The sequence below is a fragment of the Carassius carassius genome, chromosome 42, assembly GCF_963082965.1.
Source record: "Carassius carassius chromosome 42, fCarCar2.1, whole genome shotgun sequence".
NCBI lineage: Eukaryota > Metazoa > Chordata > Actinopteri > Cypriniformes > Cyprinidae > Carassius > Carassius carassius.
In genome coordinates this window covers 14,109,744-14,126,861 of record NC_081796.1, presented here as the reverse complement: position 1 = coordinate 14,126,861, position 17,118 = coordinate 14,109,744, and the positions used below count along the sequence as shown (strand labels likewise).

General features: G+C 38.0%; 1 protein-coding gene across 2 annotated transcripts in view; it reads right to left on the bottom strand.

Annotated features, from left to right (window-relative positions):
• Nucleotides 1-738: 738 nt before the first annotated feature.
• Nucleotides 739-17,118, bottom strand: part of LOC132124229 (docking protein 6-like) — an 85,370-nt gene continuing 68,990 nt past the window's right edge. The window contains exon 8 of one of the 2 annotated variants that reach the window (XM_059535150.1): nucleotides 739-1,546. In XM_059535150.1, coding sequence (XP_059391133.1) covers nucleotides 1,398-1,546 — 149 coding nt within the window. In that variant the 3' untranslated portion in view covers nucleotides 739-1,397. Of the gene's footprint in view, nucleotides 1,547-3,190; nucleotides 4,006-17,118 lie in introns of those variants that run through there. The other variant, XM_059535151.1, reaches the window with a different exon arrangement.

Here is a 17,118-nt window from a genome sequence, read left to right as displayed (position 1 = left end):
TCAAAAAATCTTACATTTGTGATATGATTGTATAATGACTTAAATTTGGGTCTGTTCCTCATGCAACAGCATGGCTTCAGAATATTCAGAATCTAGTTTTGTGGACCCTTTTGTTATATAGTGCTTTTGAGTCATTTAGAATTAAGAAAAAAAGACATACACAAGTTTGGAAAGTGAGTAAATGATAACAGAATATTAAATTTTTGGGTGAACTATCCCTTTCAAAAAAACACCACACTGCAGACATCTACAGACAACATGGCTGCATATAATGAACCCCAAAGCAAATGACAAAAGTGCAAAACAAGCTCTAATAGACCAATTTGGAGGAGACGTCACAGTTACATCACTTGCAGCTCGCACACTGTGGTGGCAGAAAAACACTGGGAACAAATGGAGGGAAACGGGTAAGATCCATGGAATAAGAGAAACAAATCATTGTTGTGCATTTGGATGTCAGAATCAGAATGCAAATAATTTTTATATACTTCTGTCGACAAAGACGCTATTTGAAGCTAAATGCAAATGTTTAAACGGACAGACCATGGATCAAACCTGCTATTATTACCCTACTTTTAAAGCATGAATTTGAAAATATTGTAGGGACATATTGTATTAGCCCTAAAGTTGAGATACATGCATGAATAATTATTTAAAACTATAACATTTACCTATTTTATCTACAATTCTGACTGTTTTTTTCTTTTTATATCTCCTAGTCCAAGCTCGGAAAAAAAAAAAAAAAAAAAAACAGAGGTATGGGATTATAAACTACAAAGAAAGAATGACGAGTCCATTTTTCTAACCAGAATTGTGAGATATAATCTCGGAATTGCGAGAAAAAAGTCAGAATTTTTAAATATAAACTTTAAATTACATTTTGTATTCTTTTATTCCATGGCTTAAATAGACTGCTATGTTTTAACTGTCATTTTCTGCCACCAAATAGGCTCCGCCCAAAACAAACAAACAAACAAACAAACAAACAAACACTGATATTGGTCTATTTAAAAGTGCAGGGTGCTAAAACACACAGGTAGGCCAACTGTTTGACAGACTCTAAGTAGGTGTCCCATTACGACGACAGAAAAAAATGCAAGAAACTTGTTGTGTAAGAGCTACAGCGCATTATATTTACAGTAACTCTGAAAAATAACCGCAGGAGGTCCATTTGTCGTCAACTACACAAGGAAAATAAAGATTATGGTACTTTTTGGCATTTTTTCTTCAACGTACAAAAAGAGGCCTCTAGAGTTCTTAATATACACACTGTTCTACAAATAATTATTAAGTCATACATATAGAGAGAGAGTTCATACTGTACATGTGTCTAGAAGCTTCCTAAAGCTTTGGAATGTCCGTGAGTTGTGGCTTTCGTCCTTCCGTGACAGAGCACGTCAACGGAGCGGCGAGCTGCTGCAGTCCCTGTCGCAGCCACTAGAGGCCGCTGTTGCTTGCTCCTGGTTCCGTTCCTCCTCCGTCTGCTCGGAAAGGAAGCTTTGAAACGTCTGCGCTCGTGGAATGAGTGTCATAGTCAAGCTCGTACCTTAAAAGAGCCAAAGAGATCATAATGCATGTTATTGACAAGGCACTGATTCCAAACGGCTTTCGTGTAAAGATAATAAGAACTGTACGACAAAACACATTTCTGTGCATCGATTAACTTGTGCTTTTGAATGCAGCATTGATCGCCTTTGTGCATTAATATCGCACTGTTCCTCAAACAAGACGGAAAAAAAGAAGATCTTGACAACTCTCCACCTATCAGTGTTTGGCACGCTCGCAGGAGAGGAAGATGACTTAACTCGATTTTCTAGAGGTGACTGTGTGATCAATTATGGATGAGGAGGAGTAGAATATCAAGGGTGAGACGAGGATACCTGCTCCCCAAGTAGGTTTCTTAACAATCCCAAGACCGTGTATAGAGAAGAACTGACTCAAACAAACACAAGCTCACGACGAATGGCACAGACTTTATTTACAATCCAACTGAGCAACGTACAGGAATTGCATGGAAGATTGTATAACTTGTTACAGGTGGGTGGGTTAGTTTGGGTGAACGGTTTCTGTGTTTGGTCTTTTTTTAAAATTATTATTCTTTATATATATATATATATATATATATATATATATATATATATATATATATATATATATTTTTTTTTTTACGAAAAACCAATGCATTTTTTGAGCAAAAACAAGAGGGCCGAGTCCTGCCAGCTCTCTGTCCCCAATTCGCATATACAGTCCGTCCTAAATAATAATTAGTGCGTCCCAAATCATTTTTTTTTAGAATATGCTAAAAGTTCATACTATCTCCAGTGTATATGTGCTTTTCAGATACACAATGGCTTGCAAAAAAGAACAAGAGAAAATGAGACTGTTCTCTTTTTCAGTTAAACAGTCTCATTTCATCTATTTTGTAAATGCATGTTATAGATCTTAGCCAATTGTGAACAATTCATTCAAGCATACAATTTATGTTTATTTATTTTTCGTCATAATGTTCAATCAAAATGTCAAAATTCCAGTCAAACGACAGACTTGTGTCTGATTTCTCCAATCAACCCTGACATATTAGTCGATTTTTATATATTTTTTTTAATGAAACATTTTATTGAACCTATTTTTATTTAATAGAGTCTACATTATTTGTATTTATTCATTCATTTCTTTCTTTCTTTCTTTCTTTCTTTGTGGAATATCAGGCTTATAGAGCTCACACACAAGAAGAAAAAAACATGTTATACAGAATTTTATTACATTTTATTCCAAGGCCTAAAAGTTAGCAACAATATGCCTATATTTATATGGCCAAAAGGTAAAATGAAATACTGATATAGCTTGTATTTAAATCAATGAGATATAACAGTAATGTAAGACTACTTGCATTTAAATATCAGTTGTCTCTACATATCTCCCAATAATGTCTTACAATGATATTCAAATGCTTTGTTTTATGATCAAAGCCTTGTCATTTTAATTTTATTCATTAATTTTATTTATTTTTATATTTTTACAGTATATACAGTACATATATATGTAATGCTGAGAAATATGTCACAATATGGAAGAAAAGATCTGCCACTAAAAATAAGAACTGCAGTGAATTCAGAAGCAAATGCAGTCTGTAAGTGTCAATTTTGTGATGATGTACAGTCCCAATACTTACTGCTAAAGTATCTTTTTTCTAACTACTATACAGTGCTATATATATATATATATATTCAGTGTTTAATATAACCAGTCAATCACACTATGCTTTGTGCAAATTCATAGTGCAAAAAAAAGATGAGAGTGGCATGTTTCGTTTGTACAGGTATGTTGAAACATTTGCTTTACTATTCATACTAGAACATTTGTTTGTGTTTATAACTTACTGTAATACAGTACTGAATACTAAGATTTTGTAAAGCAGATAAGATGTAATTCAGTGGATATTTCTTAATGCGCTGATACAATGCAGATATCTGAGTGATTGAGGTACTGATTTTATGTATATTCGGCTTAATTTTGGAGACCCTAACCTTACTAGTCCACACATAATGCTTTGCTTAGCAATCATTTTGACATCACCTACATGACTTGAGCCTAAAGTGTCTGCATCTTTAATTGTGTGAACTAGGTGAAGATGAAATGGAGTTTATTTCCAACCCTCCTCACCCCGAACATCTGATCACCCTTGTGTTTTCCTGAAAATTCCAGGAGGGTGTGTTGGAGGAGGGTTGAGTGTGGCAGAACTAAGTGCTCCTGCTTTGGTACATGATTCAGGCAGCACAGAAGGTGTCCTCTCATCCCGATGTCACACTTTTGATGTAAGCGGATTTGAGGGAGCCTGTATGAACCCAAGGGCAGTCGAAGCATCCCTTGTCCTGCATGCTTGGTAAACATGTTATGCCTCTGTGGCCCCAGTGACCTGCCAACACCATCCACGTGTGTTTCCATCACCTTAGGAAATTGCAGTCAGGGTACCATGCCACAGATGATCTGAGCTGGCAGTGAGCTCTACAGGATGAAGGAAATGAAGCAACGGCCAGATAAACAGCACTTGGATGATAACACACACACACACGGACACTCTCACAATATTTGCAGTGCTGGAGCCTACAAGCTGTATCACTTTCTTATAACAAAGGCAATACAGTGTACCTGAGCAACCAGGAAACTGTTTCTTTATCAAACAGTCAAACCATAATGAAAAAAATCAGACGATGGGACTGTAGTGTACATTATAAATCCATTATTAATTTCAACAGACATATACAGCAATAGAACATTTTTGAGTCAAATTCTATATAATGCATTATATAATTATAAATAATCCATTATATATAATTGATAAAAGAACATTATAATTAGATATTATATAAATAATTATAGGTATATATACATATATATTATACATAAAAATTAATTACTGAATAGTAAAAAAACATATATTTTATAATTATATTATATTAGATATTATATTACTATGTTTCATTACCACCGCGGGTATCCATGGCCCGGAACAATATATATATACAGTGGGGAGCGAAAGTTTGGGCAGCCCAGGTAAAAGTTTTTATTCATGTGCATAAAGACGCCAAGAAAAGATGGAAAAATCTCCAAAAGGCATCAAATGACAGATTAGACATCCTTATAATAAGTCAAATAAAGTTAGATTTTATTTCCATCATTTACACTTTCAAAATAACAGAAAACAAAAAAATGGTGTCTGCAAAAGTTTGGGCACCCTGCAGAGTTAATACCTTGTACTGCCCCCTTTGGCAAGCTAGGACCTGACAGTGTCATGGATTGTTCTCAATAATCGTCTGGATAGACCAGGTGATGTCAATCTCAAAGGTTTTAAATGCCCAGACTCATCTGACCTTGCCCCAACAATCAGCACCATGGGTTCTTCTAAGCAGTTGTCTAGAAAACTGAAACTGAAAATAGTTGACGCTCACAAAGCATGAGACGGCTATAAAAAGATAGCAAAGCGTTTTCAGATGCCAATATCCTCTGTTCGGAATGTAATTAAGAAATGGCAGTCATCAGGAACAGTGGAAGTTAAAGCAAGATCTGGAAGACCAAGAAAAATATCAGACAGAACGGCTCGCAGGATTGTGAGAAAAGTAAGTCAAAACCCACGTTTGACTGCATGATCCCTCCAGAAAGATCTGGCAGACACTGGAGTTGTGGTACACTATTCCACTATAAAGAGATACCTGTACAAATATGGACTTCATGGAAGAGTCATCAGAAGAAAACCTCTTCTACGTCCTCAACACAAAAATCAGCGTTTGAAGTTTGCAAATGAACATATGGACAAGCCTGATGCATTTTGGAAACAAGTTCTGTGGACCAATGAGGACCAATGAGACCAATGAGAACTTTTTGGCCGGAATGAGCAAAGGTATGTTTGGAGAAGAAAGGGCACAGAGTTTAATGAAAAGAACCTCTGTCCAACTGTTAAGTATAGGGGTGGATCGATCATGTTTTGGGGTTGTATTGCAGCCAGTGGCACAGGGAACATTTCACGAGTAGAAGGAAAAATGGATTCAATAAAATTTCAGCAAATTTTGGATGCTAACTTGATGCCATCTGTGAAAAAGCTTAAGTTAAAGAGAGAATGGCTTCTACAAATGGATAATGATCCTAAACACACCTCAAAATCCACAGTGGATTACATCAAGAGGCATAAACTAAAGGTTTTGCCATGGCCTTCACAATCTCCTGACCTCAACATAATTGAAAATCTATGGATAGACCTTAAAAGAGCAGTGCGTGACAGACAGCCCAGAAATCACAAAGAACTGGAAGACTTTTGTAAGAAAGAATGGGCAAAGATACCTCAAACAAGAATTGAAAGACTCTTGGCTAGTTACAAAAAGTGTTTACAAGCTGTGATACTTGCCAAAGGGGGCAGTACAAGGTATTAACTCTGCAGGGTGCTCAAACTTTTGCAGACACCATTTTTTTGTTTTCTGTTATTTTGAAAGTGTAAATGATGGAAATAAAATCTAACTTTTTTTGACTTATTATAAGGATGTCTAATCTGTCATTTGATGCCTTTTGGAGATTTTTCCGTCTTTTCTTGGCTTCTTTATGCACATTAATAAAAAATTTTACCTGGTGTGCCCAAACTTTCGATCCCCACTGTATATATATATATACACACTATAAGTAATCTAATTATACACTATAAGTAATCTAATTAATTACATGATGTGGTGATTAATAAATTAATCGCACATCAAATTTGGAGAAATTACTCTGAAAAGATCATTTAGAGTCATTGTTGTGCAAAGCATCAAACAGAGATTACAAAAAATAGGTTCAGCAAGAAATATTTTGTTTGATAAAATGTATTACATATACTCTTTTGGACCATGTGAGTAAATGATGACAGAATTGTCATTTTCGGTTGGGTGAACTATAACGTTTATTATTATTATTATTACTATGAAAATATTAAATTATTTCTTTAATGAAATGATACTCTAAATAATAAACTAAAACTGCCAATAGGTGGTGGAAAATGTCTTAATGATTAAGTCATCAAGTTATTTATTAATTCGTTTGATTTGTTCAAATGGCAGATTCATTCAGGAGTGAAGTAAATGGTTCTTTATGAATGGTTCATTGAATCATTAGGCTTGTTCGACTTGCAGCGGATCATCACCATCAGACCGACCAGTGTGTGACATCAAAGTACCGCAAGAGCTTAGAAAGCCGACGACTCCTTGTGCTTTTGAATCGCTCTCGCGGTACTTTGATGTCATACACCGATCAGTCTGTGCAGCGCCACTTCAAATCCAACGCGACTATGGCCAATAGTTCAACGCGCCAAATGGTTCACCAAATTTGTTCAAAACGTGGATTAACAAATTAAATGCCACTGTGGGTTGCTTGGGGATGAACAATTCTGATTTGCCTTTATATTTTGGTTGGCAAAATTGAGCAAAACAGACAACAATGGCTACGTTTACATGCACCCAAATAATCCATTTGTAATCGGATCGACGGCTCAATCGGACTGAAAAATGTTCATATAAACACCTTAATCGATCCGATTGAGCTCGATCCGAATGAAATTTCGATCGGATTAAAGGGTGTGGTTTATTCCTCTTCTAATACGATTGAGCGTGCATGTAAACACTTTTGTTCGGATTGAACCACGAAACTGAAAGGACTGCGCATGTGCAATGACGCAGAAATAACGTAATGACGTATGACGCACTAGTGGCTCTTCCTTTTGAATAAAGTGTTGTATAAATGCGTTTCCTGTCATTATAAAACTCTACTTTCACTCGGCAACTGTGAAGTGAGCAGGACAACCTTGTTTTGGAGACTCATCCACAGGCAACCCATTTTGGGCGTGGGGAGGTGCTTTTTTTTCGTGATAAATATGAGCAGCACAGTGGTTTATATGTATATTTATCCATAAACGGGTAAATATTAAAACAAATAAAGAAACCGTGTAGGAGAGTGGTTATTATGTGCAAACAGTGAGAAACTCTATATTATCTATTTCACTTTTACTATTTGAGCATTGTGCCGATGCCAAAAAATCTATTCCAATTTGTAGCTTGTGACATATAAACCCGCACATCAACCCGATCACTTTATTTAGCGTTCATGTAAACACTACAATCAGATTCATCAAATCATAATGAATTCAGTCCGATTGAACCAAAAAGTGTTTATGTAAACGTAGTCATTGTGTCTAAAATAACACAATATTAACTTCTTAATGAACTGTTGTATAAGAGGAGTATCCCATTTGCACTCTTGTGATATTGCACTTAGCCTACAGTTTGTGTGATATTTCTTAACTATGTGATGTAAATATGAGACAAAATTTCAAACGGGCATTTAGGCCCATATCTTGAATTCTATGGATATTAATTATTATTAGGGATAAGTTGTTGTACTGCCTCATATTAGTCATCAATCGACTGTATGAAATGGCAGATGATCCACATAGGTCTGAGGCGGGGCAAGTGTGTCAAATGTGTTAAAAATTTTACCGTTTTTTTTTCTCCATAATTAATCAAATTAATGCGATAAATTACCAGCCCTAATATATATATTGTGATGAGTCAGCTGCCTCTTCCCTGATTATCATCGACACCCTGTCCTAAATCGCTTCCCTTTACCAGGCTCCCGACAGGAGTGGGTGTGTGAGAGAGAAGGGGGACTGGAAGAGCCAGGGCTGGCGGCGTGTGATGGGGCACACCTGATGGAAATGGAGCCTCATCAACGACGCTGTTTAAAAGCCCATCGCGCCTCTCCACGGGAGACCGGTCTCTTCTCCGTGCATGCACGCTGGTGTCCTCGTGGGTCCAGGAAGGGTGCGTTGAGGGATTCCCGCGCCACCAGAGATGTGAGCTGCCAGACCCGTGGTCCGGATGAGAACCGCACCCATTTACACGGCTTTCGGGCCAGGATGCCGGGCCGTCTATCCCCTGCAAGCGCCACGGCCAACGAGAAGGATGCGGCTGATAGAAGAAGCTGCCGCTCCTCACGCCCCGGACCAAAGAGGGGAGTGTGTGTGGCCGCTGGACTCCACCCATACCTGGACCCTTCCTCCATGAACACTGCCCGACCCACACGAACCCCGCAGCATGAAGAGGACACCAGATCCCCTGTTTGTTTGGACACTCTCCCCCTTTGGCCACTTTTATTCCCTCTTTTACTTTATTTTCTGTTAATAAAAGCCTCTCCGAGGCCTGACGCCACGCCTACTGTGTCTATTGTTTGCTCCTCCCGCCACACTGGTGGAGAATGCGGGCAGGGCGGACCCTAGACAGCGCAGTTGGGAAACACCTGATGATGTCACTCCCTCTTGCTCGCAAAAGTTTGTGAAAACTCGGACTGGGACGGAGGAACGACGGAGACAGCCTCCCAGCCACAAAAGGTGTAAGTGACTTCTCCCTTGGTGTAAGGGAGGACTGCATGGAGAGGAATCCCGGCCCTGCCCACTCCGACCGTTTTGAGCCTAGTTGAGGAGGGTAGCACTCCCGTGTGGGTGGCGCCCTGATGACGGGGATGTCGCTTGGGGGAGGGGGTTGGGGGGTGACGAGTCATATCATTGGCACCCCGTCCTAAATCATCGCCCTTCACCAGGCTCCCGACAGGAGTGGGTGTGTGAGAGACCTCGTGTGTCCAGGAAGGGTGCGTTGAGGGATTCCTCTGGTGGCGCGGGAATTCCTCAACGCACCCTTCCTGGACCCACGAGGACACCAGTGTGAATGCACGGGGAAGAGACCGGTCTCCCGAGGAGAGGCGCGTTGGGCTTTTAAACAGCGGCCATTTCCATTTCCATCAGGTGTGCCCCATCACACGCCTCCAGCCCTGGCTCATCCAGCGCCCCTCCTCTCTCACACACCCACTCCTGTCGGGAGCCTGGTGAAGGGCAGTGATTTAGGACGGGGTGCCGATGATAATCAGGGAGGAGGCAGCTGACTCGTGTATATATATATATATATATACCATAATTCCTCAAATAAAAACCAGTAGTCAAATAAACGCCGGGCCTCTTACAGTGGCCGAGGGCGTGGTCAACACAGACAAAAAAAGGCCGGTCTTAAATAAAGGCCGGGGGAAAATTTGTGCAGCAGATCCAGATAACGAACGTGCACGCCCACTGCCCGAGCATTTCTCGTTCTTGAGTCAAGAACCGGTTGCATTGGTATTCGGATCACCAGTACACTAAACCGAGAACCAAGGACATGCACGACTAGTGCGTTATGTGCCTAGTTGAGGAGCACATGTGTTGGGTGCTTGAGGGCTCCGAATGCGTGGCTGTTGCAGAGGCATGGCTGAAGCTCAGCTCATGGGAATCACAGATCCGTTACATCCCTTTCAGCATGGTGAATATGCTAATGTTGATGGTGTGGCCAAGCGTGGATATGCGAGGATGCGCGCTGTTGAAGAGACGCTTGTGAACTCTCTCTCTTTGAAGACTCTTGCCTTTCTATCCATGGCACTTCAGACCACCTTGCGCTTTAATGGCAGGGCGTATGTGGCAGTGGGTCAGGCTGGTGGAGCCTTGCACACCATGGCAGTGTTACAAGCCTATCAATTTGAATTGTTAAAGGATTTGGATAAGGGCAGAGGTTTTTTCTCATTAGACGGTGGAAGAGCTGCACCGCACCACAGGTCTAGCTCTCCACGCCACCAAGTAAACTGCTGCTGCAATTGGTCGCTCAATGGTGGCTATAGTCATGATGGCTAAAGACTTGCTTCTCGATGCTTCGCTTTTTCCTATACCGGGATTTTTGGCATTAGTTCAGAGAGGCGAAAGTGCAATCAGCTACTTTCAGGAAGTTCATTACTCGGTGCTCCAAATCCTCCTCTAAGGGGGATGATCTGTCTAGAGCTGAGGCTAACCACGCCACTCCTCCCTCTAGGAGTCGGCATTGGAAAGCTAACAATAGGATAGTATTGGCATTTTTTCAGATGTGCTTCAGACACCAGTCATGCTGGCAGCATTCCCCATAGTGTCCACTAGAGGAAGCAGTGTCTCGTTCCCTCTTAGGGAACCATGGTTACATGCGTAACCCAAGATATTTTCTGTATTCGAAATAAAGCTAAAATAAAATATTAATATTAAATGAAAAACTGAAACTTACAAACATAAACAATAATAAGAAAGGCTGCCTGGGCAACTACCTGGAATAAGTTTGTATTTGTTTTTAACTGAAATAAAAAGCTAATTTAAAAAAGAATAAATAGATGACAACAGCTCATAACAAAGTTGCTCAAACTAAAAAATAGAAGCTAATTAAAAAATCATTAAAAATGTATTCGTATACAATAGCAAAGAGAACTTGATGAACATCAAACAAAATGAGGAAGTTAAAATTCCATATCCTCTTGACTTTGTCATTAAAGGAGTAACATGCACAGAAAATGTGCATTGATTTATTTTAAAACACTGGCTTTGTGTTATATTTATTCTAACTAATAACATCGACAGAAGTGCCGCTGTGTTTGACTTCCCAATTTTGACTGCAAACAGCCAGTTGGCCAACACCGTCAGTTCCCACCACAGGGGCTCAAACTAACAATGACCAGAGAAGAAAACAAGTGACAACCTCTCCATTCTTCTTCATTACTTCATATAAAATGACAGAAACCAAACAAGCTTTTCATACCTCACTCAAAACAAGCCAGTCTTTTAAAAATAAGTCATTATACGTCAGATCTGTTGCACAAAGTTGTGGCCTGGTTTCAGTTGGATAGGACATTAAAAAAAGGAATTATCTGCTGGGATGTTAAGCAAGTATATTTGTTGTGTGCAAGACAGCTCCTGCGGCGCCGGGGCTCCGGGTTACACCACAACTGTCACACACACAATTGTGTACATATACAAGAGGCTGCAGTACACTAATCTAACCTGGTGGGACACAGACGATTTGTCATTGGCTTGACGTTAAAGCAAGATGGTCACATCAGTCTGACTTACAAGGCAGGTCAAGAGAATGGAGGGCAGAAACTACAGTTTAGTATTGTATGAGTATTGTACTTGTTTTAACCTGTCATATTTATTGTGTAAATTTCATTAATGCTTTTAAATTTGTAATCCTTTACAATCATTCAAATATATTGTTCTGTCAGACTGACAGATAGTAGCTGAAGAAAAAAAAAGGAGGCAAGGTTCACTGCTGTATTTACAGTTTGACATCTCTGCCATTGCATCATGGGCCGGTTACATCAGCTCAGTCTAGTTGTGGCATAAATGGGCACTAGGTTGCAACCAACACACCACTAACAATGTGCACTGTACTATTAAACTTAGCTACAACAAATAAACAACCTCACATGTTAATTAAATATTTATGGAAACCTCTGACCAGTAGTAATGGTTGCCGAATGCTTGTGTTTAAAAGGGTCATATGATGCTTTTTTAAAGATCATTATTTTGTGCATTTTGCAGAGGCTAGAAACATATTCCAGACAGAATACAAGGATGTGTTGAATTAATGAGGAGAGTCATGGAATTAAAACATACAATGTTAATGTTTTGAAAGGCCACTTTTTTGTGTGTTTTCTATTCAATTTCACTGTCTAAAATGATAATTAAACTCTTAATTGTTTATTTGGGGCATTTCGAGTTTTTTCTCAGCAAATATTGATGAGTAATTATTTTTGACTAATTAGATTAATTAATGAGCAAATCATGTAATTGTTAAGATGAAAAAAAAATCAACTGGCATTCATAATTGTTATTCAAAGTGTCATATAATGACATTATAAATACAACTTATCAACTACCTGGTAAGAACATCACTAAACATGAATTACAGCTAATTTAACATATAATGTTCATTTAAACACTTTTTGGGAGATTTGTAATATTTAATAATAATAAAAAACAATAAAAAAAAAACAATCACTCCCACAAAACACACACACACAAAAGATAAAAGATGGTAAATTTAAAAGAATGAAATTGATTTGACTGAGAAAAACAGCCCTTTTTCCACTACATATTTCTATGCATCAGTTAACTCACATTTTCCAGCTCTGAATGTTGATTTTCATTATCCCAATTTAATAACATTTCAGTTATATATTGTTTTGTTTTTTTTTTTTTATTAATTGGACTCCGTCAGCTCTAACCAAGACAACAAATGCCCGGTGTGACCTTTATGCATTGTTTACATGACATATCAATCTATCTCTGGCTAATATTGCCATTATCAGCACAAGAAGAAATAACAATAGTTAACAAATACAGCTGGAAGAGTAAAAGAAATAACACTTCTCTGCAAAAGTATGCCTACTCAAGTTTTTGCTGAAAGAAACACACTGTACAATCTTAGGCAACAGAAGAGTCTCAGTCAGTAGAAAAGCAAGGTGCAGCTGGTCAAAAGGACACACGTTGGACCAAGCAGGCTTATCAAACCACTCCAAAGCGTTCCCAAGACCCGAAATGGCAGCATGCGAGTGTGTATATATAATAAGAAAAGCTCTCTCCCTACTACTCTTGTCATAATCTTCCACAAAAGCCTCTTTATACCATCGCTGCTAGGTTGGAGCTGCTGGGAACGTGCTGTCTGGCAGGGAGGCACACAGATTGAGTCTGCTGTGTATTGATTTCAGATTAGCAAGATGGTGAGGTATGCAAAGAGTCTGTATATGGACTGTTCTCCCTCAGCACGAATCCAGGCAACCTTAGTGCAAGTGTTCCTAGTGACCGGTTACATGCTTAGACTAGTCTCAAGTTATAGTCATCGAATTATTATTTTTTTATTCCTGTTCATAAATTTTTATATAGATTGATTACATAGATTATATATAGATTATTATATTGATTATATATAATATAATATAGACATTCGAATTTGAATCCAAAAAATATGTATCCTTACCTCTTAGTAACTACTTAGTAACTACAGCAGTTGGTCAGACAGTCTTAATATAGAGGCAAAGTTTACAGTGTGTGTGTGTGTGTGTGTGTGTCATACGATCGTCTGAGCTCTCTGCTTATAGTTCATTGTTACAGTTATTATGATTATAATAATTAGGACACATAGGAAGCTTTCTATAGTGGTGTAATTGAAAGCTTCACAGCATCGCAGTATGTTAAATATCTCACAGCACTGAAAAAAAAAAAAACTTTAAGAATAAAAACACCTTTATATTGTGAAACAGCAGACAATGGAACACCACAAACGTCACGAATGATCGAGTATGTGTGCAGTAGACAAAACAGCTAAGAGACAAGCAGAATTCATAATTTAAATAGCAGTTTTTGCAGGTTAATTTGCAGGTTAATATGCAGGCTAATTCATAGACACTAGTCCACATTAGAGCCCGACCGATATATCGGCCGGCCGATATTATCGGCCGATATAAGCTAATTGCATTTAAATCGGCATCGGCATTTATAACGGCCGATGAAACATGAGAAACAGAGTCTCATGCTTCACTCATGTTATGAGTGTTGCATAGTGTGCCCACCAGAGGGAGCTCTGCAGCTCCAGAGTTAACAACAGCGCCAGAAGTCCACTACAGAAGAAAGCGATCAACTGTTTTGACGGTGAGTCTGTCGTTCGTCATGTGAAATGATTGTAGATTTAGTTCATACCCTGTATATAAAAACTGTGTGGTAGTTCTAGCTAACGGTCCTATCATTATTACTTCTAAATATTCTGTAACATCACTTACAGCCGCTAATGCATTGCTATATTAGATTAGCCACAAAGCTAATACCATGTTTATCAGTGGAAGAGCGCGAACGTTAATAGGAGGTCAAACTATAACGTTAGCGTTTAACTTATTCTTATTCTATTGCGGTGTGTTTCCCACATAATGGCCGCGTAATTGGGCCTTTCACACAGTACGCGGTATGCACGGCGCTTGCCGCTGGGCTCAGCGTTGCCCTTCAGATACAACGCGATTTGCGCTGCGCTATGGCATAGGCGGAGTTTTAAAAACGTTTAGCGGGAGCTCTTTCATAGTCTGTTCCTCCTCCTTTCAGTCAGCAGCAAACATGTATCTGTCCCGTTGTAAGAAGCGAGCGATAGCGCTAGTCCTGCTGATGAGAATTAAGAGAGAAGCAAGGAAGAAGAGGCTACCCTCAGGTCCAGAGAACAATTTGGTGAATTCAGGCTGGCTACGTTACTCTAACGCTAATAGCTTCCTTTTTAGCAGGCCCCTTAAATGCTTGCTATTAACTTGTTTGAAGGTGGTTCTTCTCAAAATTGACAGCGGTGTGTTCATGACACTAACGTTAACCATTCAACTTCGAATTGATTCCGTAATCTTCCGGTAATAGTAGGCAAGACGATGTTTTGATTCAGACTACACAAAGAGAAGAGGAGAAGATATATGGGTCTGTTGTGAATGTGTCTGTGAGGGCAAATATAGTGTAGTTACAGTAACTACAGTAGGTGCGTCAGAAATGATTAAACCAGAGGGGACATGTAAATAAATGTGAGCTGAACAAGCGCTTTTTTTTTTTTTACATATTGTTTCAAAGCAGCTTTACAGACATAACAGGAAAATGTTGAAATAATATTGTTAAATATAAGTAGGTAATACCTATTGCTTGACAAATAAAAAAATATATATATATTTCTCATTTTTGCCTATGTAGGAGATCCCAGTTTATTATTATTATAATTCTAATGATGACATGAGTAATGATACATGGTGATATTATTAATACACATGCTTATTCTTTCTCCGTCTATCTTTCTGCCTACAGATGGCTGAAAAAGGTGAATGCTGCAGCAGCAAAGTGTGGGACTACTTCTGCAAATACTTTAACTTTAGTATTATAATTTATTTACAGTAAACACACAGACTGTTAAAACCAGCTTCAACTGGAAGAAAGTAAAAGTGTTAAATGTTTAAAACCAGACAATGTGCAATTGTTTAGTCATTGAGACTGTAATCTAAGGCTTTTTTTTTTTTACATAGTCCATTCTGGAAAATGGTTTATACAGCCCACATACATAGAACAGGCAGATATTTTGCTATTGAATGTTGTGTAAATGCAGTTTAAAGGAAATGGGTCTAATATCCAGATTATTTTTTAAATCAAAATATCGGCTTATAAATCGGCTCTTTTCGAGTTAATATCGGCATCGGCCCCCAAAAATCCATATCGGTCGGGCTAATTTTAATCATTGTACAGCCCTACTTTTGATATATTTATCTAAAATTTGGCAATTCGGTGAGAGACGAGTAATTACACAAATCAAAATATGCTGAGGAAACCCGCAAATTAATTCAAATGCATTATTGTGACATTATTTCACCTACACTAAGGTTGTTAAAATATAATGATATACAACAACTGCAAGGCTATTTGTAACAGGAATTATTTAATAATTGTGCGACATGTCTTGGAAGGGAATGAGGTGATCCATTTTTAACAGGCGAATAGTATGACTCATATTATGTGAGTCAGCAAATCCATACCTTCTGACTACAAATTTATCTTGTGACCAAATGTACGTTGCCAGTTTGGCCCCTGTTTTCCATCTTTCACCTGAGCTGTGACTGTATGAGCATCAGCATAACACTTTCCAGGCATTATTTCTCATTCACAAAGTGACAGGAAGTCATGTTCTTTTCCGCCAGATGTGGATGTTAGCTGAAGGAATGAACAACAGCTGAATTTACTGTAAGCAATTAAAAAATAGATACTTTATATGGTGGTTCATTTATCAATATGAGAAGAAAACGCATTCTTTATCATTATATGATGCATTAGTAATATATGTAATCTAATTATTAATAAGATTAGCAAACATCATTGCTATTTGTTATGCTTTCAATCATTTACTCATGCGGTTTCAAACTTTCGTAAATATTATATATATATATACACTGACTACTTTTCAAATGTTTGGTGTCAGTAAGATGTATCTTATGCTCACCAAGGCTGCATTTATTTGATCAAAAACAATATTGTGAAATATTATTACAATTTAAAAATTTGTTTTCTTTTTATTAGATTTCAAAATTTAATATATTCCTGTGATTCAAAGCTGAATTTTCATTAGCCGTTACTCCAGTCTTCAACATCACGTGATCCCTTAGAAATCATACCTAGATTCTAAATATGGTGCTCAGTAAACATTTCTTATGAATTATGAATGCTGAAAATGGTTTCTTTTGTAACATTGAAAACAACTCACTTTTTTCACATCTCACATAATTTCCTGAAAAAAATGTACTGACCCCAAACTTTTGTGCTATGGTGTACATTTTATTATTTAGTAATTCATTATTTAAATAATAATTATTTATTAGTGAATATTTACATTCACATTTTCTATGTTACTGATTTAACTTATTTAAAATTGAAATACACAAATAACTAATGAGCAGTTAAATGAACATACTGAACTTTACATATTGTTGTCCAGCTGTCACCAATTCATCTTTGTTAACTGATTTATTAATGTAATATAATTTCTTCATGTATGAATTGCTAGATTTATGCCACTGTATATTATCGCACACAGCAGTGAGGTAGGTTGTTCATATGCGTGCTGATTGATTAAAAAAAGCATGCTGTATATGCCATCTTACACAGGTGCTGTTGTTCAGCAGAGATCTTTTGTAATATTTTCAATTTTCCTCTCATGGAAGGCGCATGCTCTT